Raw genomic sequence first — 25928 nt, forward strand, 5'->3', positions numbered from 1 at the left:
TGTGTGTAGAGGATAGACTGTGTGTGTGTGTAGAGGATAGACTGTGTGTGTGTGTAGAGGATAGACTGTGTGTGTGTCATTATGAAGTCAGATACTTCAGGTGTGATAGTTTTGCTGAAGCCCTGAGACGATCAGAGCATCTGTTTCCCCAACATGAGTCTGATGAGGTCTCACACACACACACACTGACACACACACTGACACACACGCACACACACACACTGATGCAGACTCACCCACTGTGCCAGCAGCAGCACTCTGGAGGGATATGTATAGAGTGTTTGGAACAGCTTCATCCGTGGTGACTGTATAGAGAACAACCTGTTTATCCACAAGACGGCCAGCGGCCTGCAGAAACTGAGTGTCTTTTAAAAAAAGTTAACTTTAAGGTTGAGAAAAGCTTTTGTATTAAAGGCAGCGTCAACACGTTCTTTAACAAGCGTCGTTCTTCCGTCTAGAGAGAAACCCTGTGTTGGATTTCCAGGCTCTGGGAGAGGCAGAAGATGCTAATACAGTCTAATGCGACATATCCAGTGGATTTAGAGGGAGACGGCTTTCATAAACACATGCTTTTAAAACATTTGATTTGATTTGCTATGTGCTGCTATATGTACTTTTTTCAATTTAACACCAATTATTTTCTCCCTCTATCTCCCTCTCTGTCAGTTTGATTGTTTTTATATTAGTTTAGTTTTTGTGTTTAGCTTTGTTTTTTTTGAATGATTGTTTTCCATATTTAATCTGAAGGTTTGAGAACTGACCAAGACCTGGTGAACTATGTTTGTGTCTCTGTCTCTCTGTCTCTCTGTCTCTCTCTCTCTCTCTCTCTCTCTCTCTCTCTCTCTCTCTCTCTCTCTCTCTCTCTGTCTCTGTCTCTGTCTCTGTCTCTGTCTCTGTCTCTGTCTCTCTGTCTCTGTCTCTCTGTCTCTGTCTCTCTGTCTCTGTCTCTGTCTCTGTCTCTGTCTCTGTCTCTGTCTCTGTCTCTGTCTCTGTCTCTGTCTCTCTCTCTCTCTCTCTCTCTCTCTCTCTCTCTCTCTCTCTCTCTCTCTCTCTCTCTCTCTCTCTCTCTCTCTCTCTCTCTCAGGTCTTCCATTACTACAGACCCGTGTTAGACTTGGTCCAGTTGGTGGATTTATCAGAGCTGCCCAGCTTCCTGCGATCCAGCACAGAGTTCCAGCTGTATCCTTACATTGTCATACAGGACTGTGATCTTCTATGGTGGGATGTGTACTGTATGGGGCGACAGTGGCTCGGGAGGTAGAGCAGTCTCTACATCCTGCAATACGGAGGTTCCCGGTTCGATTCCCGCTCCTCCTGGGCCACGTGTCGTTGTGTCCTTGAGCAAGACACTTGACCCCTAATTGCTCCCGATGAGCAGGTTGGCACCTTGCATGGTTGCCTCCGCCGTCGGTGTGTAAAGCGATTTGGATAAAAGGGCTACATATAAAAAAAAGCAGCCATTTACCATTTACCATGGTGGGACGTGTGCTGTACGGTGGGATGTGTACAGATGTACAGAAAGGGGATGAGGTAATGTTCTGAATGCACCGTGTGACTCGCACTCAGCTGGAGCATCAAACAGCTGTCCTCAAAGGGAGCCTCTCATGATGTCATCACCGCTTCCTCGCTTGATGACAGTCTGGCAAAGCCCGTAATGTGTTTTTATCAGGTTAACCTCCAGCTGTTAGCAGGATAACACACACCATGAGGTGGACAACGACAAGCTAATGAAGCCAAGAGGTAATTGAAAGGGAATTCATGGGAAATGCGCTTCACGGTCTTCTCCAGGGTCAGACGACAAGAGCTATACCAGCCTATGAATATTCCATCATCGGCAAGTAGCTAGACTGTCATTTCTGTTTTTAGATGTCGTATTGACTGAATTCAAATGTCAACTGATCCCGACCCTGGATTCTAACAACGTGGTGAATCCACCAGCGGCTTGAGCCTGTCGACCCGAACCTTAAAGGAACACGCCAACATTGTGGGGAAATACCCTCAGACAAGAGGATGGATACCATGTTTATTTATTCAACCTTTAATTAACCAGGAAGTCCCATTGAGATACAAGATCTCTTTTGCAAGGGAGAGATGTTCTTACCTTCTCCTCCAGTCAGACAAGAAGATAGATACCATGTTCTTACGTCTTCTCCAGTCAGACAAGAAGATAGATACCATGCTCTTACCGTCTTCTCCAGTCAGACAAGAAGATAGATACCATGTTCTCACCGTCTCCTCCAGTCAGACAAGAAGATAGATACCATGTTCTTACCGTCTTCTCCAGTCAGACAAGAAGAAGATAGATACCATGTTCTTACCGTCTTCTCCAGAGTCAGACAAGAAGATAGATACCATGTTCTTACCGTCTCCTCCAGTCAGACAAGAAGATAGATACCATGTTCTTACCGTCTTCTCCAGTCAGACAAGAAGATAGATACCATGTTCTTACAGTCTTCTCCAGTCAGACAAGAAGATAGATACCATGTTCTTACCGTCTCCTCCAGTCAGACAAGAAGATAGATACCATGTTCTTACCGTCTTCTCCAGTCAGACAAGAAGATAGATACCATGTTCTTACCGTCTTCTCCAGTCAGACAAGAAGATAGATACCATGTTCTTACCGTCTTCTCCAGAGTCAGACATTTGTCAATTTGTTGGTGGATGGATGCAAACCTTTCATGCCGTATGTTTTTCAGGATTTTTATTTGAAAAGAAAGTCCACTTCCTGAATTCAGCAAATGGAAAGTCTTGTAGGACATAAAGTCTGGAGACACGAGTCTTGTAGGACATAAAGTCTGGAGATATGTGTATTTTTTTTCTTTTTTCTACTTTTTCTCCCCCCTTTTTCTGTGATTTTTCTCCCATCCCAATTTCCTCTCGTGCCAATTCTCCCTCCCCTGTCCTGATCGTTGCTCGCATGTGCCCCCCACTGGCCGGTCGTAGGGAGGATGGAAGCCCATCACATGTCCTCTCCGATACATGTGGAGGCAGCCAGTCACTTCTTTTCACCTGCCAGCGCGGACTCTCATTGGCGAGGAGTAACGTGTAGGAGGCTCACACTGCCCCCGCCATTTTCCTGTCTTTGCTGTGCAGGCGCCCTGACCGACCTGTAGGAGTCGCTGTTTTACAACGACCAGACTACCACCCTTCGACTCCCCTCCCGCTAACTCTGCCAATTGAGTCAGTATGACGGCCGGCCCAAGCCGGAGGCAACGCTGACAGCCGGATTCGAGACCGGTGTCTCTTGCGTTGGTGACGAGCGCAATGTCCGCTGCGCCACCCAGCCGCCCCTGGAGACATGTGTCTTGTAGGACATACAGTCTGGAGACGTGTGTCTTGTAGGACATACAGTCTGGAGACGTGTCTTGTAGGACATACAGTCTGGAGACATGTGTCTTGTAGGACATACAGTCTGGAGACATGTGTCTTGTAGGACATACAGTCTGGAGACATGTGTCTTGTAGGACATACAGTCTGGAGACATGTGTCTTGTAGGACATACAGTCTGGAGACATGTGTCTTGTAGGACATACAGTCTGGAGACATGTGTCTTGTAGGACATACAGTCTGGAGACATGTGTCTTGTAGGACATACAGTCTGGAGACATGTGTCTTGTAGGACATACAGTCTGGAGACATGTGTCTTGTAGGACATACAGTCTGGAGACATGTGTCTTGTAGGACATACCACTTGGCTGGGGATGAGTGGTAACTTCCAGGCCTGACTGCTCACTCAGGAATACATCACTCTGCTTAAAGCACGGCGACTTGCCAAGTTTACTCTCTATTCACTTTCTCAAATCTATTGGGCTTTGTTCACTGCTAGCTTTATAAAAAAAAAAATCGATCTTTCTTTTAAATGCTACTCATTGACTTGACATCTAATTCAAATACTATCCTCTTCTGAAGACATTGACAACTATTATTAATAGTTATACCATGGTCTGGTTGAATACTCTTTTCTGATTGGCCGACAGGTGTGCATTCAAACTGTTGGCTCAAGTTTTAATCACTGTTCTAAATTAATCCACTGTACCCGTACTAGCAACATTAAAGAGCACAGCTGTCGAAGCTTTACTCGTTGTCAACTGTGGCAAAGCACACAGCCGACTTATCAACTTGAGAACGACCAGGAAGGATCCTGTGATTAGACCAAATTATAAAATTTGTGTTCATATATTTCTCATGACGCACATCTGGCTTAATCAATCTCATCATACCCAAACTGCACCATTAATCAAAGGGGGGTATATTCAACATAAATACGATTTATGGTGTTATTATGACTATACTGTTATTAATAAATCACTATATTGTTCCTTAACCACTGTCTGTACAGTGGGTTGACTGGCAAGTCTGTGAAAGCTAAGCTGCTGCTGGATCAACTGGGATCACTTCGTGGCAAGGTAATGGTCTTCATCACACTGTAGGTAATGGTCTTCATCACACTGTAGGTAATGGTCTTCATCACACTGTAGGTAATGGTCTTCATCACACTGTAGGTAATGGTCTTCATCACACTGTAGGTAATGGTCTTCATCACACTGTAGGTAACGGTCTTCATCACACTGTAGGTAATGGTCATCACACTGTAGGTAACAGTCTTCATCACACTGTAGGTAACAGTCATCATCACACTGTAGGTAACAGTCTTCATCACACTGTAGGTAACAGTCTTCATCACACTGTAGGTAACAGTCTTCATCACACTGTAGGTAACAGTCTTCATCACACTGTAGGTAACAGTCATCATCACACTGTAGGTAACAGTCTTCATCACACTGTAGTGTAGTCTAGTTCCTCAAGCCTCTGTGGGTTTGGTGCTGTAGTCTAGTTCCTCCAGCCTCTCCAGTAAGGCTGAGACAATATGCCATTTGGAAGAATCGATAAATCGGAACCAAATTATCGATAAATATCTATTTTTATTAGTATTAAAAACAAAACAAATGTAGGTTTATTTTGCAGCAATTATTTGTTGTTGCCGCCATCTTTAGTGTTACAGATTTTCCCATTCAAAACTACCACAGTGATCCTTCTCATTCTATAGTTGGTGGTCTCTGGATGTGATGGAGGAGTGCACTGCATATTGAATGCACAGTGCAGAGTTGCAATTCAACTTAATTTACATGATTTTATTATTATTTTTTTTACATATGCAAATATATCGATATGTGACGCCAGTCACGCCACTTATCGATATCACGCAGTTATCAATAATTTTCGATAAGTGGTCTCAGCCCTACTCTCCAGGCCACTCTGGACTGATGGGTGAACCCTCGTCTCTCTGTGCAGGTGGGAGCGCTGTTCTGTCTCTCCTGTACCGTCACCAGCGCCGCCCAGCCGCCCGCCAGCCAGACCAGCTCCCAGCGCTGGAGGGAGTTCCTGGCCCGGAGGCCCAAGCGGCTGCCAGGTGACCCCCCCCCCCCCCCCCCTTCCCGCTCCGCCTGGTACCGGGGCCTTTAAAGGAACACTCATCGTCAACCAGATAAAGCTGATTTATTACGCCTATAATCTCTCGTACTGTATATCCCCCCCGAAACTATGAACTGTCTCGAATTCCGTTGGTTTTGAGCGTTATTGAGTTTAGAAGAGTTGGAATGTGTGATGTCATTATGATGTTGCATATTCCCGGGAAGTATACAGCTCAGTGGAATTATTAAAATGGAAGAAATAAAATGGCCTCCTCGACTCTTAACTGTCAAACCAAATACATTTGTTAAAAGTGGAGAGTATCCGCAGCTGCTTCTCCCAACCCCCGCCCGTTCCTAATGCTGAATCGAGAACCTCATCCTTTACTCTGTCATCTTTCTCTCCCATTAAAGACTCCGAAGCCCTGACACTGTTAACGTCGAAGCGTCCCATTACATGCCAGCTAGACCCGATGCCCTCCCCACTCCTCCAGAGTCCAGACCATAGCCCCAGACATCCTCCCATTCCTAGCGGCAACCATCAACTCCTCCCTCAACTCGGGGGTGGTTCCCACCTCCCAAAAACAAGAACCATGAACCCCACTGTCATAGACAACTATTGTCATGTCTCTCTTCTCTCCTTCCTCTCTAAATCACTCGAGCGTGCTGTATCCAACTTACTGAATACCTCCTAGACCCTAATCAGTCAGACTTCAGGACTGGTCGCTCCACAGAGACGGCCCTCATAGCGGTCACAGGAATGGGAGTTGCCTGCTCTGTGCTGGCATGGCTGACATCCTACCTCGACGACCGCTCCCACCAAGTATCATGGAGAAGGTCCCTGTCTGCCCCCCGCCCCCTTCGGACGGGTGTCCCCCAAGGCTCGGTCCTTGGACCCCTCCTCTTCTCCCTCTACACCAAATCTCTGGGTAACATTATCACGTCCCATGCCTTCTCGTATCATTGCTATGCCGATGATACTAGACTCTTCCTCTCCTTTCCTCCCTCAGATATCCACGTCTCTGAGGGGATCTCGGTCTGTCTGTCCGACATCTCCGCCTGGATGACGACCAACCACCTCAAACTGAACCTAAGCAGAACGGAACACCTCCACCTGCCGGCCAAATCCTCCCTGCTGACCGACCTTTCCATCACAGTGGAAAATGTAGCCGTAGCCTCGTCCCGACCGCCAAGAACCTTGGTGTAGTCCTTGGCAACTGGCTGAATTTCTCCGCTCACATCGCTACAATGACCAGAACCTGCAGGTTCCTCCTGAGCAATGTCAGAAGGATCCGCCCTTTCCTGACAACAGAAGCCACCCAACTCCTTGTCCAATCAACAGTCATGTCTCGCCTCGTCTACTGCAATACACTGCTCGCTGGCCTACCGACCACCGCCACCAAGCCCCTTCAACTCATTCAGAACGCAGCCGCCCGTCTGATCTCCAACCTACCGAAGTCAGCCCATGTCACCCCAGTTCTTAGAGAGCTGCACTGGCTCCCCATCGCCGCACAAATTCACTTCAAGGCCCTCGACCTGGCATATCATGCGGCGAAGGGAACGGCTCCCGCCTACCTCCGGTCAATGGTCTCCAACTACACACCCTCAAGACCCCTCCGCTCTACATCCTCTGGCCGCCTCAGACCCACTCCTATCTGAGCTCCGGGAGGATCATCAAAGAGAAGCTGCCTATTCTCGGTCCTTGCTCCACAATGGTGGAACAAACTTCCCACCACAGTTAGGACAGCCGAAACCCGATCAATCTTTCGCCGTCGACTAAAACACACTTCTTCAATCAATATCTGAAATGAAAAAAATATATAAAATAACACTAACATTCAGTCTTATACTATCGTGCACTCTTCCTACTATACTAATATGTCTTTACTACTATGCACTCATCACTGCAGCACCCAAGTTTCAGCACTGTTTGATGAACATTGTTACTCAGTTGTAAGAGTCGTACCCTTCCTGCTGACTTGTCGTACAGAACTTGTCGGATACTTTGGATAAAAGCATCAGCTAAATGATGAAATGTAAATGTAAAATGTAAAGTTAAAGTTTGGGTATATGTGTTATATTATGGGCAAAATATATCACCTTTTTTGTCTAAGTGTTCCTTTTTAAAGGTACCATGTGTCTGATTTAGTCATCGCTGAATCTCTTTTAACACAGGGAACATAGAGGGACTGTAAAAGTTAGGAATCTTCTCATAAAACGTCAACCGGTGTTTAATTAACGTTATACGACAGAGTCTACTTTGCTGTCTTTATGCTACAGGGGTTTTCAGATACAGTGGTCACAGCAGCTGTTTCCTTCAGGATATATCTGAGTCAGCTTGATTAAATGATGCCCAGAAGAATTCCACACTTGTATTTATGCTATGTGTGAATATGTGTGAGGAGACTTGTTTGATTGGTTGACTGTTTCAGACCGATATCCAACACCAGTATCGGTCTTGATGCCTCTCTGTTTTAACCTGGTTTCAGACCGATATCCAGAACTAGTATCGGCCTTGATGCCTCCGATTTAACCTGGTTTCAGACCGATATCCAGTACTAGTATCGGTCTTGATGCCTCTCTGATTTAACCTGGTTTCAGACCGATATCCAGTACTAGTATCGGTCTTGATGCCTCTCTGATTTAACCTGGTTTCAGACCGATATCCAGTACTAGTATCGGTCTTGATGCCTCTCTGATTTAACCTGGTTTCAGACCGATATCCAGTACTAGTATCGGTCGTGATGCCTCTCTGATTTAACCTGGTTTCAGACCGACATCCAGTACTAGTATCGGTCTTGGTGCCTTTGATTTGACCTGGTCTAAATGCACAGAGGCTTCATCAGCTGAAACCATGTGTGAGCTGACTCTTATGTCTCCTCTGGCTTGCCGTAGTGCCTGAAGTGGAGGTCAAAGGCGAGAGTGCGCACTACTTCCTGTTGGTCCAGGGGTCCGACGATGGCGGGGGAGGAGCCTGCAGGGTCAGGATGTTACATTCGGCCAATCAGATCAACGGAGCGGCTGCCATGGCAACAATCACTGGCTTGCTGAGAGAGAAATCTCTGTCCAACTCAGGTAAATGTCCTATGTGTGTGTGTGTGTGTGTTGGGGGGGGGGGGGGGGGGTGCGCAGTCAGTCAACACACACACAGTATGAGCGTACACACATGCATGTGTCCATGCTTGTCTGTGTGTGTGTGTCCATGCTTGTCTGTGTGTGTCCATGCTTGTCTGTGTGTGTGTGTCCATGCTTGTCTGTGTGTGTCCATGCTTGTCTGTGTGTCCATGCTTGTCTGTGTGTGTGCGTATGTGTCCATGCTTGTCTGTGTGTGTACGTGTGTGTCCATGCTTGTCTGTGTGTGTGCGTGTGTGTCCATGCTTGTCTCTGTGTGTGCGTGTGTGTCCATGCTTGTCTGTGTGTGTACGTGTGTGTCTATGCTTGTCTGTGTGTGTGCGTGTGTGTCCATGCTTGTCTGTGTGTGTGTGTCCATGCTTGTCTGTGTGTGTGTGTCCATGCTTGTCTGTGTTTGTGCGTGTGTGTCCATGCTTGTCTGTGTGTGTACGTGTGTGTCCATGCTTGTCTGTGCGTGTGTGTCCATGTTTGTCTGTGTGTGTGTGTCCATGCTTGTCTGTGTGTTCCAGTAGCAGCAGTGAGTTACTATGGCACTAAGAATGAGTTGGTGTCACTAATTATAATAAAACACAAGATACTTGTGCCCTAATGATAAGGATAACCGCTCAATGAAGAAACCCAATCCCCTCGCCACACATCTATGCTACTCAGTTTATTCTGAGGACTGAGAAGAGGGAAGAGAAGAGGGAAGAGACCCAAAACCTAGGAAGACACCCCCAAGAGCCAGACCAGGCTTCACTCCGCCCCAAAACCCAATCCCCCCTATTTATAATAAAACACTTGTGCCCTAATGATAAGGATAAGCACTCCATGAAGAAACCCAATCCCCATAGAAAACATCTATGCTACTCATAGTGGTCGAATCAGAAGGTTATACTGTATGTGTTAGGGCTGACCCCGATTAGTCGAATAGTCAAATATCAAAACCAATTGCTTTTAGCTTGTCAATCAGAATGGAGTGATTGACAGTGTCGAAGGCCTTTTGTAGGTCCAGCATGACCATGCCACAGTATTTGCCCGCGTCCACCTCTTGTTTGATGTGGTCGTTCAAATAGAGAAGGCATGTGTCGGCTCTCTCTCTCTCTCTCTCCTCTCAGTATGAAGCTGTTTTGAAGCTCTCTCTCTCTCTCTCTCTCTCTCTCTCTCTCTCTCTCTCTCTCTCTCTCTCAGTATAAAGCTGTTTTGAAGCTCTCTCTCTCCCTCTCTCGCTCTCGCTCTCTCTCTCTCTCCTCTCTCTCTCTCTCTCCTCTATCTCTCAGTATAAAGCTGTTTTGAAGCTCTCTCTCTCTCAGTATAAAGCTGTTCTGAAGCTCTCTCTCTCTCAGTATAAAGCTGTTTTGAAGTTCGTTCTCTCTCTCTCTCTCTCTCTCTCTCTCTCTCTCTCTCTCTCTCTCTCTCTCTCTCTCTCTCAGTACAAAGCTGTTTTGAAGCTCTCTCTCTCTCAGTATAAAGCTGTTTTGAAGTTCGTTCTCTCTCTCTCTCTCTCTCTCTCTCTCTCTCTCTCTCTCTCTCTCTCTCCCCTCCCAGTCGCACGCTGTTCCACTGAGGAACGTCCCCTTGTTTCCAAAATAAAAACACTGTTTGTTGTAGAAGAGAGAGGAAGGAGAGAGAGGGAGGAAGGGGAGAGAGGGAGGAAGGGGAGAGAGGGAGGAAGGGGAGAGAGGGAGGAAGGGGAGAGAGGGGCCAGGATGTACTAGAGGGAGGAAGGGGAGAGAGGGGCCAGGATGTACTAGAGGGAGGAAGGGGAGAGAGGGGCCAGGATGTACTAGAGGGAGGAAGGGGAGAGAGGGAGCAGGATGTACTAGAGGGAGGAAGGGGAGAGAGGGGCCAGGATGTACTAACTAGAGGGAGGAAGGGGAGAGAGGGGCCAGGATGTACTAACTAGAGGGAGGAAGGGGAGAGAGGGGCCAGGATGTACTAACTAGAGGGAGGAAGGGGAGAGAGGGGCCAGGATGTACTAGAGCAGGGGTGGGCAATTATTTTTCCCGGGGGGCCGAATGAGCAACTGAAAATATGTTGGGGGGCCGGGCCAAAATTCCAAACTCAATTATGCATAATATACATTTTATTTCTATATAAAAAGCAGTAAATGGCATTGTTTTGACCCCTGGTAAGAGTGTATGTTATTATTTGGCAATTAAAAGGTGAGGTTAGCTTTAAAAAATATCATTTATTCAAATAGAATTTATTTCCAAAATTATAAACAAAATGTGAAACATTAATAACAAAGGGCATTTTGAGTTTCATATACTATTGAAACAAGGATTTTCTTAGCTTTCTAAAGACATCACATCATCTTATAGCAAAAATAAACAAGACATGTCACTGAACTGTGTAAAGAAAAGTGTCCCAGTTTTGTAGCCTTTTTTACTTTACATGCCTATATTAAACATTTAAGAAAAAAAAATATCAAGTGTCCCATTTCACTTGTTATATTTCCACATTTTAGTGTTCTTCAGTTCTTTTTTTTCATTCAGTGTGAGAAATCCAGTCTCTGTTGAGCTTTAACAAGTCCATCAAAGTCAGGTTGCATGTCTGAGGTGGAGATGCGAAGCACAGCTGCCAGATGTTCATCAGTGAGAGAGGATCTGTACCTGGACTTGGTAAACGAGAATGAGAATGTCTGTTCACATATGTAGGTGGATCCAAAGAGAACCAACATCTACTGAGCATGTCTCCTAAGCGTATATTGTGCGTGTGAACGTTGACATGAAAAGAAAAAAGTAAAAAAAAAAAAAATTATTATCATGTAATCTTTCGCGGGCCGGTCAGAATCATCAATGCCCAGGTCTGTACTAGAGGGAGGAAGGGGAGAGAGGGAGCAGGATGTACTAGAGGGAGGGAGGGGAGAGAGGGAGCAGGAGGAACGTCTCACAGACTTTATACCCGACACTAATGTGTGTACATGACAAATACATAAAGACTTTGACTTTGGATGGAAGGAAGGATGGATGGATGGAACGGGTGGATGGAGAAGGGATGGATATGTGTAGAGAGAAGAAGAAGAATTTATTTGTCATGCAGATTTTTTTTAACACACACATGCGATGGGTGTCCCACGGGAACACACACACACACACACATGCACTGAGTCGCTGATGAAATGTTCTCTGCACCTCCCATCCCATCATCCTTCCCCCCCCAAGGCAGCCGGGAGCCGGGAGCAGACATGGGCCGCGACCGGGGGACCAATCCAAGTGCTCCCGTCTGTCTTCGCGACAGCGTTAGCATGTTTTTCCATTGGGTTTATCTTATCGGGAGGGGAAACCCTTTGCGAGCACGGAGAGAACATGCAAACTCCACACAGAAAAGCCCGGGAGATGCCCCCCCACCTGGGTAACTGGCAACACGGCAACCTGGTTCCCAAGTGGGATCGAACCTACGACCTTCTAGCTGTGAAGCGAGAACTCACACTCAGTTCTGACGCACAGAAAAGTTTGTAGAGGAGGAACTTTTGGAGCCGGCGGTTACGTCACCATCCGCAGCACAGCTGTTGTTTCTGCAGATGACACTGTGTTGTAATTTAAAACGGATCTGGGGACAGCGATACCTTCCGTCTGTTTTACCATCAACGTAGCCGCTCCCTTACACTACCGTACTTTTTTTTGTGACCAACTTTTAATTTGATCTTTTTTTAAAAACAAGTTCAGAGGAAAGAGACGTCAGCAGTTCATACAAATTCCCACAGTGGCATAAAGTATAGTCATGTACTGTATAGCCTGCCTGCTGGTGGTTGTGACAGTCTCTCCCTCTGATCTGGCGGTCCTGTGGCTGCAAGACAGCCCAGGGCGCTTCTTCCCTTACACTATTTACTGTAGATAAAGTTTTCATAGCCATTTCTCAGATGAATAATATATAAAAGACCCAGACGTGCACCGGAAGGCACTTCACTCTGGGTGCGTGGAGGTCTTCCTCGTCTTCTGAGCCGTCCTCCTCCTCCTCCTCTGTCCCCCGCAGGACACAGCGCCGCTGACAGCCTCCGCCCTCTGCCCCGTCTCCAGGGAGACGACCTGCTGAGGAGAGAGAGGAGGCTGACCAAGGTCCAAACTCTGGTCGTCAAGGAGTGTCTCAGTAAGTGTAACACGGACTTATACACACACACGCACGCACGTACACACACACACACACACGCACGTACACACACACACGCATACACACACACACACGCATACACATGCACTCGCACGCACGCACACACACACACACACACGTACGTACGCACACACACACAAGCCAACTCTGAGGGTAGGTTGGCCTCAAGGTAGAGGGGCTTTATGTAACGACTGCATCTCCGTCACTGACCACAGCCGTGACCTGCTGACCCGGGGGTGCAGTCTCGAGTCCCCAGTGTTCGAGTCCGAGTCACCAAAGAAAAGCCAGAGTCGAGTCCCCGAGTCGAGGCCCCATTACCCGAGTCCAAGTCATCGAGGTCGAGTCCACTCCACATTTCATACAAATAAAAAAATAAAAATATCTACATTTAAGCATAAATGACACAGCGGTCACCATTTCAAAGGGTGTTTATTTACTTTGTGACACAATAGCCAAACAAATGCACTAGCCATCAATATCGTATGCCAAATGATTAGGGCCTATTACAAAGTATAACAATAACTGTATTTATCAATGAACAAGTCCGAGTCCTCGTCTGCACCTTCCGAGTCCGAATGCAGTCCATGCTCGAGTCCGAGTCCTGGACTCGAGTACTACAACACTGATAGAAACACACACACACACACACACACACACACACACACACACACACACACACACACACACACACACACACACACACACACACACACACACACACACACACACACACGGTGGAGTAGGAGAGAGATGCGCAAGGCTTAGTTCATTCATCACGTACACATTTGCAAACAGCAGTGGGCTGTTTCCTCTAAAAGCCTCCCCTAGACTGTGTGCGTCAGCAGAAGAAAGAAAACCAAGAAAGAAAAACATTGAATACATTTACATTTAGTCATTTAGCGGAACGCTTTTATCCTAAGCGACTTACAAGTTCTGTACGACAAGACAGCAAGATAAGATGGGGTACAACTCTATCAGCTGAGTAACAATGTTTATCAAAGTGTTGCGTGTTACAGTGTAGGTTAGTTTATTAGGACAAGTGCATGACAGTAAGGTTAGTCAGGGTTAGATTTTTATTTAATTTTTTTTAATCATTTCAGATAATGGTTGAAGAAGTGCGTCTTTAGTCGACGGCGAAAGATTGGACGGGATTCGGCTGTCCTAACTGGGATGGGTAGTTCATTCCACCATTGTGGGGCAAGGACTGAGAATAGGCGGCTTCTCTTTGATGAATAAAAGTTTCATAAAAGCTCATTCAAATAAAAAATAAAAAATTAAAAAAATAAAACCTTGCAATGCCATGTCCCTAATAATGTCATTCCTAGTAATAACATCAAACACGGAAGTCTGGACTATGGAACGGGCTGCAGTGCAAACGAATGGTTGTGCAAAATAATATGGCGTCTGATGCAGTCAGTGAGTCGTGTCTAGGTACAAGACGGACGTGCAGTGTGTCTTATAGAGCCTGATGCAGACTTATAGAGACACACACACACACAGAGTAGTATACACTTCCTTATGCTATGCTCTATCTCAGTTTGTGTATACCACATAATATAAAGTACACACATCAGGTACTCTTTGAGTATCGCAGAATGTGTATATGTCCTCTGAATATCTCAGTATGTGGTATAACACACATATAGTACACACATGAACACACTTTCACATAGCGGGACTTTTTCCTTTAGACACACACACACACACACAACTAGGGATGCACCGATCCGATATTGGTAAAATAGCTGGATCGGGTATCGGTAAAAAAATATATATATATCTGATTTATTTTATTTTTAATTTTTTTTAAATAATAAATAAAATAATAAATAACCTTCAGTACATTTATATCTGTGTTAATTTGTTACATTTAGTTTCACTAAGTTACGAAAGTAATGTTTTAAGTAGGGATGTCCGATATTATCGGCATTCAAATGTGATATCGGAAAATATCTGTATCTGTTTAAAAAAAAAAAAATTATTAAATTTTTTTTACATTTCTATAGAAATGATGTCCGATATTATCGGCCTACCGATATTATAGGCCGATATCGGCATTAAAATGTGATATCGGTTGATATCGGTATCGGAAATTAAGAGTTGGACAATTATCGGTATATCGGTATCGGTAAAAAAGCCAATATCGAGCATCCCTAGTTTTAAGTCGAGCCTGATGTTGCCTTGCACAAAAGAATGATCCCAGTCTCTTCCACACAGTGACTGAGGCATAATTGAATGAATGAAGTCTTTGTTTACAACAAATCAAAAACACACTTGTGATCCTTTACAAATCTTAAATTATTTTAGAAAAAAATGTGTATTAAATAATTTTTTTGGTGGGGGGAAATTGGACGTTCGATATCGGTATTGGCCGATACCCAAACCCAGGTATCGGTATCGGGACTGAAAAAGTCGGATCGGTGCATCCCTACACAAAACTGTAGGATTTAGAGACTCACACAAACACAATTTAATCTACAGCACAGGCATACTCTAACCTGGACAACACACACACACACACACACACACACACACACATGCACATATATATATACATGCACACGCACACACCCTGTGACCTGTTTGACATGTGCACAGCTGCCAGGCCTCATTGAGCCAGTGGGGGGTGAATGTGTGTCTATGTAGATGACACTCTCCTCACCTTCTAAGATGGCTAGTGGCTCTAACGGGGTTTGGAATGGACTCTCATCACATTATTATTATTCAATCACATTCTCCTTAGAAGCCGTCCCGTTTAATTGAAAGGAATGGACTTGTCCTCAGAGCCAGAGTCCATCTGTTCATAGTTCACGTTTTGCTCCACTTTTCAACTCTCACTTTTACTTTTCATAATTGTGCAGTTTAAAGACTGCTCTGATGTAATGCACTCAAACCGCATCCTCTGGACAAAAGTGCTACATTCCATTAATTTCTATTAAGTCTGTCCTGCCTTTTCAGGGGGCGACAGTGGCTCGGGAGGTAGAGCAGTCGTCTGGCAATCCGGAGGTTCCCGGTTCGATTCCTGCTCTTCCCGGGCAGCATGTCGATGTGTCCCTGAGCAAGACACTTAACCCCTAATTGCTCCCGATGAGCAGGTTGGCACCTTGCATGGTTGCATCCGCCGTCGGTGTGTGAGTGAATGGGTAAAATGTGAGTAACAAATGAAATATAATGATATGGCCATTCCGAATCCTATGAAGTAGCCATCTTAGAAGGTGAGGAGAGTTGCACTTTGTTTAGATTTGAGTGTTTTGGTCTGATGTATGGGTTGGAGTTGAATGGAGACAGGGGAGGGGCTATTGCTGGCCACACCAGGTTGTATTATGTGGTGGGGATTGATGTGTGGGGTGTTTGGGGAACTGGCTGTCATGCCCATGCACGCATGTTGCGGCACTTTGCAAGCATTTACCGGCTCGGGCTGCATTTTTCGCGGATCATGTAATATACCGTTGAAAACTTGAATTTCCCGCCGTTCGAACACCACCTCACTCGACCAATTCCGTGCCTCGGTGCTCGAGTTACATGACGATATGTCAGGCGAGCGTCTTTTTACAGGCCGCACGTCAAATGACAACATCGGACAGTATACGCTCGAGAACTGACCAATCACCGCTGAGGGGGCGAAAATGATTGGTCAGCGTTGTAGCCAACGAGTGTCCGCTTACAATGATACCCCACGTGGGGGTTGCCAATATCGGAAGTAGGTGAAAGTTGACGAGCGAAAATGAGTTGTGACTCAATCTTCAGAACGCACGGTGGTGGATGGCCACGGAGGATTTTGGAACTTTCTTTTTTGGGACATGGTTTACTAAAACCTCTCTCAAACACTCATTTCTGAATGGATTTTTATAAAATTTGGACCTGTACTACATAAGGCTTCAGGCGTATGTAGTACTCATACAGCTCATACCTCTATGCTGGAATAATGGAATCTCGAGTCTGGCAACCACTAAAGAGAAATGCGAGTACACAAGTGCAAACCTCTGTTACTCTATTTCATTAGCACTAAAAGGGATTAGCCTTTTTTGTATTAGTAACTTCAGAATGTTATCTTTCAAAAGAGACCAGGCTCATGCATGTGCTATAAGTATAAAGCTAAACTTTGCAAAAAAAAGTATGCACTCCTCAAGTTCAAGTAAAACAATTGCCACTTTTCTGCCCACCTGTTAAGAGGTTAAGCCACTGTGTCGGTTAGATTGGGTCACAGGCTTCTTAAGCCACCGTCAGTTAGATTGGGTCACAGGTAGGGCTGTGGGCGATATGGCCAAAAACGTTATCGCGATAAAATTATAAAATTATTTTCATATAACTCGATATCGATAATTATCGTCGATATAATGTCTGTCAAGTTTAATTAACTTCTTATGCCCGGCGCCGATGGACGGGCTATTAATAGACTTGTTTTTCTGCTGCGAATGTCTCGAGTTGATGTCGTCATCAGTCCGCGCACGTTAGCAGTTAGCCAGAGCAAGCGGTGTATCCCATGACAATGTACTAAATATGACTCTAAAATACTCCGTTCAGCCCCAATACATTGCAACGACGTCCACCGCATACCCCACACTACTCTAACCGTGGCCTCAGAATTCACGCCACACACCCACTCGGCACGTAAACTATAAAATAGCGCCGTGCAAGCTAATTATCCTAGCCAGCCTTGTTTCCAATGTACTAAATATCACCCTAAAATACTTTGTTCCGCCCTAATACATTGCAACAACGTCCACCGTATACCCCACACTACTATAACCGTGGCCTCAGAATTCACGCCACACACCCACTCGGCACGTAAACTATAAAATAGCGCCGTGCAAGCTAATTATCCTAGCCAGCCTTATTTACTACTTGAGTCCTACCTCTCTACCCAGAGGTGCAGCGCGGGTCTCCTTCCGCTGTCGGCCATCTCCTTCACTGATTGGTTGTTAGTGCTCATATCCAAGCTTGGAAAATCGATATATCTAAACTTTGCGACCACGTTTCATGTTTATTTCGAGGAAATAATTTATCGCGATAGTTATCGGTTATCGTTTTATCGCCCAGCCCTAGTCACAGGCTTCTTAAGCCACTGTGTCAGTTAGATTGGGTCACAGGCTTCTTAAGCCACTGTGTCAGTTAGACTGGGTCACAGGCTTCTTAAGCCACTGTCTCAGTTAGATTGGGTCACAGGCTTCTTAAGCCACTGTGTCAGTTAGACTGGGTCACAGGCTTCTTAAGCCACTGTGTCAGTTAGACTGGGTCACAGGCTTCTTAAGCCACTGTCTCAGTTAGATTGGGTCACAGGCTTCTTAAGCCACTGTCTCAGTTAGACTGGGTCACAGGCTTCTTAAGCCACTGTGTCAGTTAGATTGGGTCACAGGCTTCTTAAGCCACTGTCAGTTAGATTGGGTCACAGGCTTCTTAAGCCACTGTGTCAGTTAGGTTGGGTCACAGGCTTCTTAAGCCACTGTCAGTTAGACTGGGTCACAGGCTTCTTAAGCCACTGTGTCAGTTAGACTGGGTCACAGGCTTCTTAAGCCACTGTCAGTTAGATTTTTTTTTTTTTACTTAGTTAATTAATACCCTAGTTACAGTACAGCAACCAAATTAAACTGTATCAAGTCAACTGAAAATGTGAATAGTATGATTTTCTTTTTGAAAAAAAAATAAAAATAAAAATCTCCTTCGAAATAAGCTGTGACCTGTTTTGACCTGCACCTCAAAGAATCGGAATCGAGAATCGTTTAGAACAGGAATCGATATGGAGAATCGGAATCGGAACCGGAATCGTTCAAATCCAAACGATGCCCAACCCTAGTCACAGGCTTCTTAAGCCACTGTGTCAGTTAGATTGGGTCACAGGCTTCTTTTTTTTTTTTTTTTTTTTTTTTTTGGTCTTTTTCCCCCTCCATTTTCCTCCGATTTTCTCCCCATCCCAATGTTAGTCGTATGCCAATTCCCAGTCCCTTCCTGGTCGCTGCGCTTTACCCCCTACAGTCAGATCATATGGGAGAGTGGAGGCTACCACGTGCTTCCTCCGACACACGTCCAGCCAATCACCGCTTCTTTTCACCTGGCAGCGCGGATTCTCACTGAGAGGGCGTAGCGTGTGGGAGGACCACACTATCCCCCTCACGTCCAATCCGCGCGTAGCAGGCGCCCCGACCGAACTGTAGGAGTCGCTGTTTACAACGACCCGGACCCACCCCGCCAGCTTCTCCCACCCTCTGATACAGCCAATCGTATCAGTGCAGACGGCCAGCCAAGCTGGTGACAACCCCGGAGCTGTGAGCTGGATTCGAACAGGCAAATCCAACTCAGCTCCGGGGCTGGTGACGAACGCAATCTCCGCTCGACCACCTAAACGCCCCCAGGGTCACAGGCTTCTTAAGCCACTGTCAGCAAGATAAAACACAGTACTGAGGTAGGGGAGCCACTGACTGTATTACAGCCGTGCCTTCGTCTGCAAGGAGAAAGGACTGGTGAGCAGGCGAAGTGACGAGGCTGTTCTTTACCAGGTAAAAGAGCAAACAAGCAGAGCTGACGTACCAAGGGTCTTATTGAGCCTGGTGAACCTTAGCTGTGGCAGAGTGGACTTCAGCATCTTAATGTGTGTGTCTGTGTGTCTGTGTGTCTGTGTGTGTGTGTGATCAGGGCGTCGAGCAGAGGAGACCGGCACAGCCACCATACCAGTGAACGACCTGAAGGTTCTCCTCAGTCTGGCCAGAGAGCAGTACCTGAAGATGACCGACGCCAGGCCGGCCTCTGCTGCCCCCTGCCTGCCGGAGGACCCCGAGAACACGGCCGCCAACACAGCAGGTAGAGCAGGGAGTAGGGATGGGAATCGAGAATCGGAATCTATTGGGAACCGGTTCCTAATTGTCCGATTCCTGGAATCACATGCTAAATAGCTAAATAGCCATGCTCATTGCAGAGAGAGACAGAGAGAGAACACTGAGCTGGCACGGGTGGGGGCTCGGGGGGGAGGGAGCCGTCTCTCTCTCTCTCTCTCTCTCTCTCTGTGTGCGTGTGCGTGTGCGCGTGCGCGTGTGACATCAGAGGAGGTAGAAGCCCCGGAATTTCGGTAGGTGAATTGCTTTCCTAGATGTTACTTGTGTGTCAGTTATGTTTTTACTTTTAACCTTTATTTATACAGGTAGGTTATTGCTAACAAATTCTCTTTTGCAATAACAACCTGTTGAATGCAACTACAGTTCAATAGATTAAATTAGTTCTCAAATACATTATTTTATTTAAGTGTATAGTTAATTTATTTTTTACAGTTTTTGTATTTTTCTGACATGGGCGCTCAACAATAAATTATACATGACAATCAGAAATGTCAAATTGCATGTTGTTATTCTAACCAGCTTAGTTCTGTTGCATTTCCAATTTATTTATTTAAATTATAAATGTATCAGGAATCGATAAAGAACCGTATCGATAAGCAGAATCGATAATGGAATTGTATCGATACAATCTTATCAATTCCCATCCCTAGCAGTCTCTATTGTAGGAATATGTAGGAATATGTTGTAGGACTATGTTGTAGTTGTAGGAATATGTTGTAGGAATATGTTGTAGTTGTGGGAATATGTTGTAGTTGTAGGAATATGTTGTAGTTTATATGAATATGTTGTAGTTTATAGGAATATGTTGTAGTTGTAGGAATATGTTGTAGTTTATAGGAATATGTTGTAGTTGTGGGAATATGTTGTTGTTGTAGGAATATGTTGTTGTTGTAGGACATAGGAATATGTTGTAGGAATATGTTGTAGTTGTAGGAATATGTTGTAGGAATATGTTGTAGTCGTAGGAATATGTTGTAGTTGTAGGAATATGTTGTAGTTGTAGGAATATGTTGTATGAATATGTTGTAGTTGTAGGAATACGTTGTAGTTGTAGGAATACATTGTTGTTGTGGAAATATGTTGTAGTTGTAGGAATGCAACTTGAGGTTTAAGACATGGGACCCCATTTACTTCCAACAAGCTTTACTAACTGATGCTAACGGTTTCAGCTTCCATTGCCTCTCAAACTAAAACGCTGTTGTAAATGTGCCTTATTAGACAAAAACGTAAATAGCTACCATCTTACCCTTTAACCATGGTTTATTTTTACTACATAGAAGCTCATTGGACCTGTTTCACTCTGACATCATCATATAAACACTGTCTTAGTTGATTAACTGGAGGATTTGGTCTTAGTCAACCAAGACTGATTTCATTCCTGAGAATCGATAAGCCCATCTCCGGTCAGCACTAGATCTAAAGAGGTCCTTCTGCACAATAAGCACATCTCTGGTAAACACTAGATCTAAAGAGGTCCTTCTGTACGATAAGCCCATCTCTGGTCAGCACTAGATCTAAAGAGGTCCTTCTGCACCATAAGCACATCTCTGGTAAACACTAGATCTAAAGAGGTCCTTCTGCACGATAAGCACATCTCTGGTCAGCACTAGATCTAAGGAGGTCCTTCTGGACGATAAGCACATCTCTGGTGAGCACTAGATCTAAGGAGGTCCTTCTGGACGATAAGCACATCTCTGGTGAGCACTAGATCTAAAGAGGTCCTTCTGCACGACTGCAGGAAACACTGTTTTACAGATGTGTCGATATAAATGTAATCGATTAGTATCTTATGACTATTTGTCCACTAACAATTAGTTTTAGTCGGGGGGCCGCACTGCTATTCCCATAATGTTCTCCCTACTGTCATCGTAGAGTCCAAGTGTGTTTCCTCCCAGTCACCTGATTGGCCGGAGAGAAGTGTCCTCCATAACATCGAGAACCTGCAGAAAAGACGTCAGAAGAAAAGGTAAAGGATACGGGTTCTTTCTGTCCTCACTATTAAACTATTAAAACCGTTACCGGTCGACCCTGTCTCTCTACCCCCTCTGTCTCTCTACCCCGTCTCTCTACCCCGTCTGTCTCTCTACCCCCTCTGTCTCTCTACCCCGTCTCTCTACCCCCTCTGTCTCTCTACCCCGTCTCTCTACCCCGTCTGTCTCTCTACCCCCTCTGTCTCTCTACCCCGTCTCTCTACCCCGTCTCTCTACCCCGTCTCTCTACCCTGTCTGTCTCTCTACCCTGTCTGTCTCTCTACCCCGTCTCTCTACCCTGTCTCTCTACCCTGTCTCTCTACCTGTCTCTCTACCCTGTCTCTCTACCCTGTCTCTTTACCCTGTCTCTCTACCCTGTCTCTCTACCCCGTCTCTCTACCCTGTCTCTTTACCCCGTCTCTCTACCCCGTCTCTCTACCCCATCTCTCTACCCCGTCTGTCTCTCTACCCCGTCTCTCTACCCCGTCTCTCTACCCTGTCTCTCTACCCTGTCTGTCTCTCTACCCCGTATCTCTACTCTGTCTCTCTACCCTGTCTGTCTCTCTACCCCGTATCTCTACCCTGTCTCTCTACCCCGTCTCTCTACCCCGTCTCTCTACCCCGTCTCTCTACCCCGTCTCTCTACCCCGTCTCTCTACCCCGTAATCAGTCCACGGTTCTGCCTCAGGTTCGGCCTGCTGTCTGGTCCGGGCTCCAGCGACAGTCTCCTCGGCCCTAAAGACGCTCAGAAAGCCTCCGCTTCACTGCTGGACGCCAAGGAGCTGCTTAGACACTTCACTCCAGACGGACTTCCTACTGGGGAACTGCAGCCCCTGGCTATTCTGAGAGGGTAGGTACTACTACCATACAGACAGACAGACAGACAGACAGACAGACACAAACCTCTGTGTAGACAGACAGACGGACAGACACAGAGATCAACCTCCATGCAGACAGACAGACAGACAGACAGACAGACAGACAGACAGACAGACAGACAGACAGACAGACAGACAGACGGACAGACACAGAGATCAACCTCTGTGTAGACAGACAGACAGACGGATACCTACCTCCATGCACACAGACAGACAGACAGACAGACAGACAGAGGCAGCTGTTTAGACTTGATGAGTTTGTTTACTGTTTGACGGGAACCAGCCACGTTGATGAGTCTGTAATGATTACACTCATCATCATCATCATTATCATCATCAGTCGTTGACACTGAGCTCACAGCCTTCAGATTCATTAGGTCTGACAACATGGGAACAGCAGTCTGCAGGGCGAACGGAGTGCTCGTCAGTCAGCGCCAATCATGTTGTTCTGGCTCATAGAGGAGTCTTGAGAGAGGGAGTCTTAAAGCAGCAGTGGTCTCTATGGTCTCTCTATATAAACATGGAACAAAGAGTTCTGAAATGTGTGTTTGGTAGATTATTTCTCTGTTGTAACAATGCTTCTTGGCAATACATTTTATACCGTTGGAAAGCCTGTTTATTTACCTTTTTAAATGGTGCCCCATTTGTAAGGAACATACATTTGAGCCGAGTATGTGGGTTGCGCCCATGAAAAATGTGACAAATCTTATTCAAGCTGCTTATTCTGCAGTTGCTATTGACTCTTGTTTGGTGGATTGGATTATCGAAGTCTTATCAGTAACAAGGAAGAAACGAGACATATTGGCAATTTTACAATTTATTCATTTAACAAACAGTCGGTAGCCTCAGTAGCGTGTGGGAGAACCATACGCAGCCACAACAGCCTGGCACCCCCTCATGCTGGACACCAGCGTGGTCACACATTGCTGTCGGATGGCATTCCACTCCTCAACCAGGATTTGTCGCAAGTCAGCCAGCGTGGTTGTGTTGGTCACCCTAGCTGCACGAGGATATGGATATGGAGAGACTGGAGATATGGGATGGCCACTGGTAGGGGGTAGGTGTGGAAAAGTGACCATAGCTCAGCATAGGAAGGTCCGATCGAGGTCCATATCTGAGGAGGTGCCAGGATGTCGTGGGCTGTGTACGGTTCTTCCACACGCTACTGAGGCTGCTGACTGTTCATTAAATTAATTACTTGTAAAATTGCCAATATAAATCTAATATGTTTTGTTTCTTCCTTGCTACTGATAGACTTCAATCATCCAATCCACCAAACAACACAAAACAAGAGTCAATAGCAGCAGCAGAATAAGCTGTTTGAATTAGATTTGGCAAGTTTTTCATGGGCGCAACCCACATACTCAGCTGTGCTGCTCATCGCACAAATGAATGTTCCTTACAAATGGGGCACCATTTAAAAAAGGTAAATAAACAGGCTTTCCAACGGTATAAAATGTATTGCCAAGAAGCATTGTTACAACAGAGAAATAATCTACCAAACACACATTTCTGAAGTTTGTTCTATGTGTAGTCTCTCTATGGTCTCTCTATGGTATATATGGTCTCTATGGTCTCTATATGGTATATATGGTCTCTATGGTCTCTATGGTCTCTATGGTATATATGGTCTCTATATGGTCTCTATTGTCTCTAGTCTCTATGGTCTCTATAGTATCTATGGTCTATATATGGTCTCTATTGTCTCTCTATAGTCTCTATGGTCTCTATTGTATCTATATGGCCTCCAACCATCTCTCTATGTTCTGTCTATAGTCTCTCTATGGTCACTCTATGGTCTCTCTATGGTCTCTATGGCCCCCAACCATCTCTCTATGGTCTCTCTATGGCATCTATATGGTCTCTATGGCCTCCAACCATCTCTCTATAGTCTCTATGGTCTCTATGGCCTCCAACCATCTCTCTATGGTCTCTATGGCCTCCAACCATATATCCATTGTCTCTCTGTGGTATATATGGTCTATCTATGGTCTCCTATGAAAAGATCGCCCCCTAGTTGCGTATGTGGTTCTCTAAATAGGGCTGTCAAGTGTCAATAGTAACACGCATATCAATCGGCAGCAATTAAAATAAAAAATGCTCTCTTCCCCCTCTCTCTTTATCTCTCTCACCCCTTCTCTCTCGCTTTATCTCTCTCACTCCCCCTTATCCCTGCTTTCCTTCATCTGAGTCTCTCTCTCTCTCTCTCTCTCTCTCTCTCTCTCTCTCTCTCTCTCTCTCTCTCTCTCTCTCTCTCTCTCTCCTCTCTCTCTAGAGGTAACAATGTATTCCAGTTGTCTCCAGATCTGACTCCGAGGAAAGTCTGCAAACTGTCCTTCAACAAGGCCTCTACCTCACACTACCACGGCATAGAGTGAGTACTATATAACCTATATATATACCATAACCCTATTATACTGTACTACCACGGCATAGAGTGAGATTGATTGATTGATTGAAAACTTTATTAACAGATTGCAGAATGGGTACAGTACAGTACAGCTCAATACATACAATTGTTAAGGGGATGCAGACCAGAGAAAGACTTTCGTCTTGTTTACATCAGGGTCCCCCATTTTCAATTCATCATAAATGAGTACTATATATAACCTATATATATAACCTATATACCATAACCCTATTATACTGCACTACCAGGGCATAGAGCGAGTACTATATAACCTATATACCATACCCCTATTGTACTGCACTACCACGGCATAGAGAGTACTATATACCCTATATACTGTATATATACCCTAACCCTATTATACTGCACTACCATGGCATAGAGTGAGTACTATATACCCTATATACTGTATATATACCCTAACCCTATTATACTGCACTACCATGGCATAGAGAGTACTATATAACCTATATACTGTATATATACCCTAACCCTATTATACTGCACTACCACTACCACAGTATAGACTGAGTACTATATAACTATATACCCTAACCCCATTATACTGTACTGCCACTACGTATATATACATGTATAACTGTGAGATAGCGGTACCATCCATGTACTCCCACGGCATAAAACAAGTACTTAACCTTACAACATATTATTGCCATCTCTTATTTACAACGCCATACAGTATTATGCAGCATAGTCCCAGCACCAACATCATGCAGTAAGTTCTACAGTTTACAGAGCCCACTTCCTGGGTCCATCTCGGTCTCCTCCGATGTTCCTTCCTGCCCCCAGAATCTAACTCCACCCGACTCCTCCTCCTCAGCAGTGTTAATTTAGTCAACGAAAATGATGACTACATATGGTCGTCAACGAAGCTTTTTCCCCTGACGACAACGAGACGAAACGTCACGTTAATGGAAATCATGTGACACTAACGTGACGAAATTATGCATGCAATGTCGTTGACTAATAACGACGACACGAAATGTGGTTTGCAAAATAAAATCTTGCTTTATTCAACGTCAAGACGGTTTACTTGCTAGCTAACAGGAGCTTGTTTGCCGACAGGAAGGTAACAAACATAATTGGCCGTGCGGAACCCTTATCCCCAACACATCGTTCCGTGGGTAGGGGGACACCACTGTTATGCTGGGGGTGTTGTTTCCCCCCGGGAGATATGGGAGGATGGGCCGCAC

The 25928-nt window shown here is 45.4% G+C and overlaps 1 protein-coding gene across 1 annotated transcript in view; it reads left to right on the forward strand.

The window, feature by feature from the left end:
* mtbp (MDM2 binding protein) overlaps window positions 1-25928 on the forward strand; it is a 116061-nt gene that overhangs the window by 41551 nt on the left and 48582 nt on the right. The window contains exons 9-17 of the mRNA XM_084336142.1: window positions 1085-1179; window positions 4340-4406; window positions 5293-5410; window positions 8304-8483; window positions 12498-12611; window positions 19263-19427; window positions 21332-21425; window positions 22118-22279; window positions 24583-24681. Coding sequence (XP_084192268.1) covers window positions 1085-1179; window positions 4340-4406; window positions 5293-5410; window positions 8304-8483; window positions 12498-12611; window positions 19263-19427; window positions 21332-21425; window positions 22118-22279; window positions 24583-24681 — 1094 coding nt within the window. The remainder of the gene's footprint in view (window positions 1-1084; window positions 1180-4339; window positions 4407-5292; window positions 5411-8303; window positions 8484-12497; window positions 12612-19262; window positions 19428-21331; window positions 21426-22117; window positions 22280-24582; window positions 24682-25928) is intronic.

This window comes from Notolepis coatsorum (genome assembly GCF_963971535.1).
Source record: "Notolepis coatsorum genome assembly, chromosome: 19".
Taxonomy (NCBI): Eukaryota; Metazoa; Chordata; class Actinopteri; order Aulopiformes; family Paralepididae; genus Notolepis; species Notolepis coatsorum.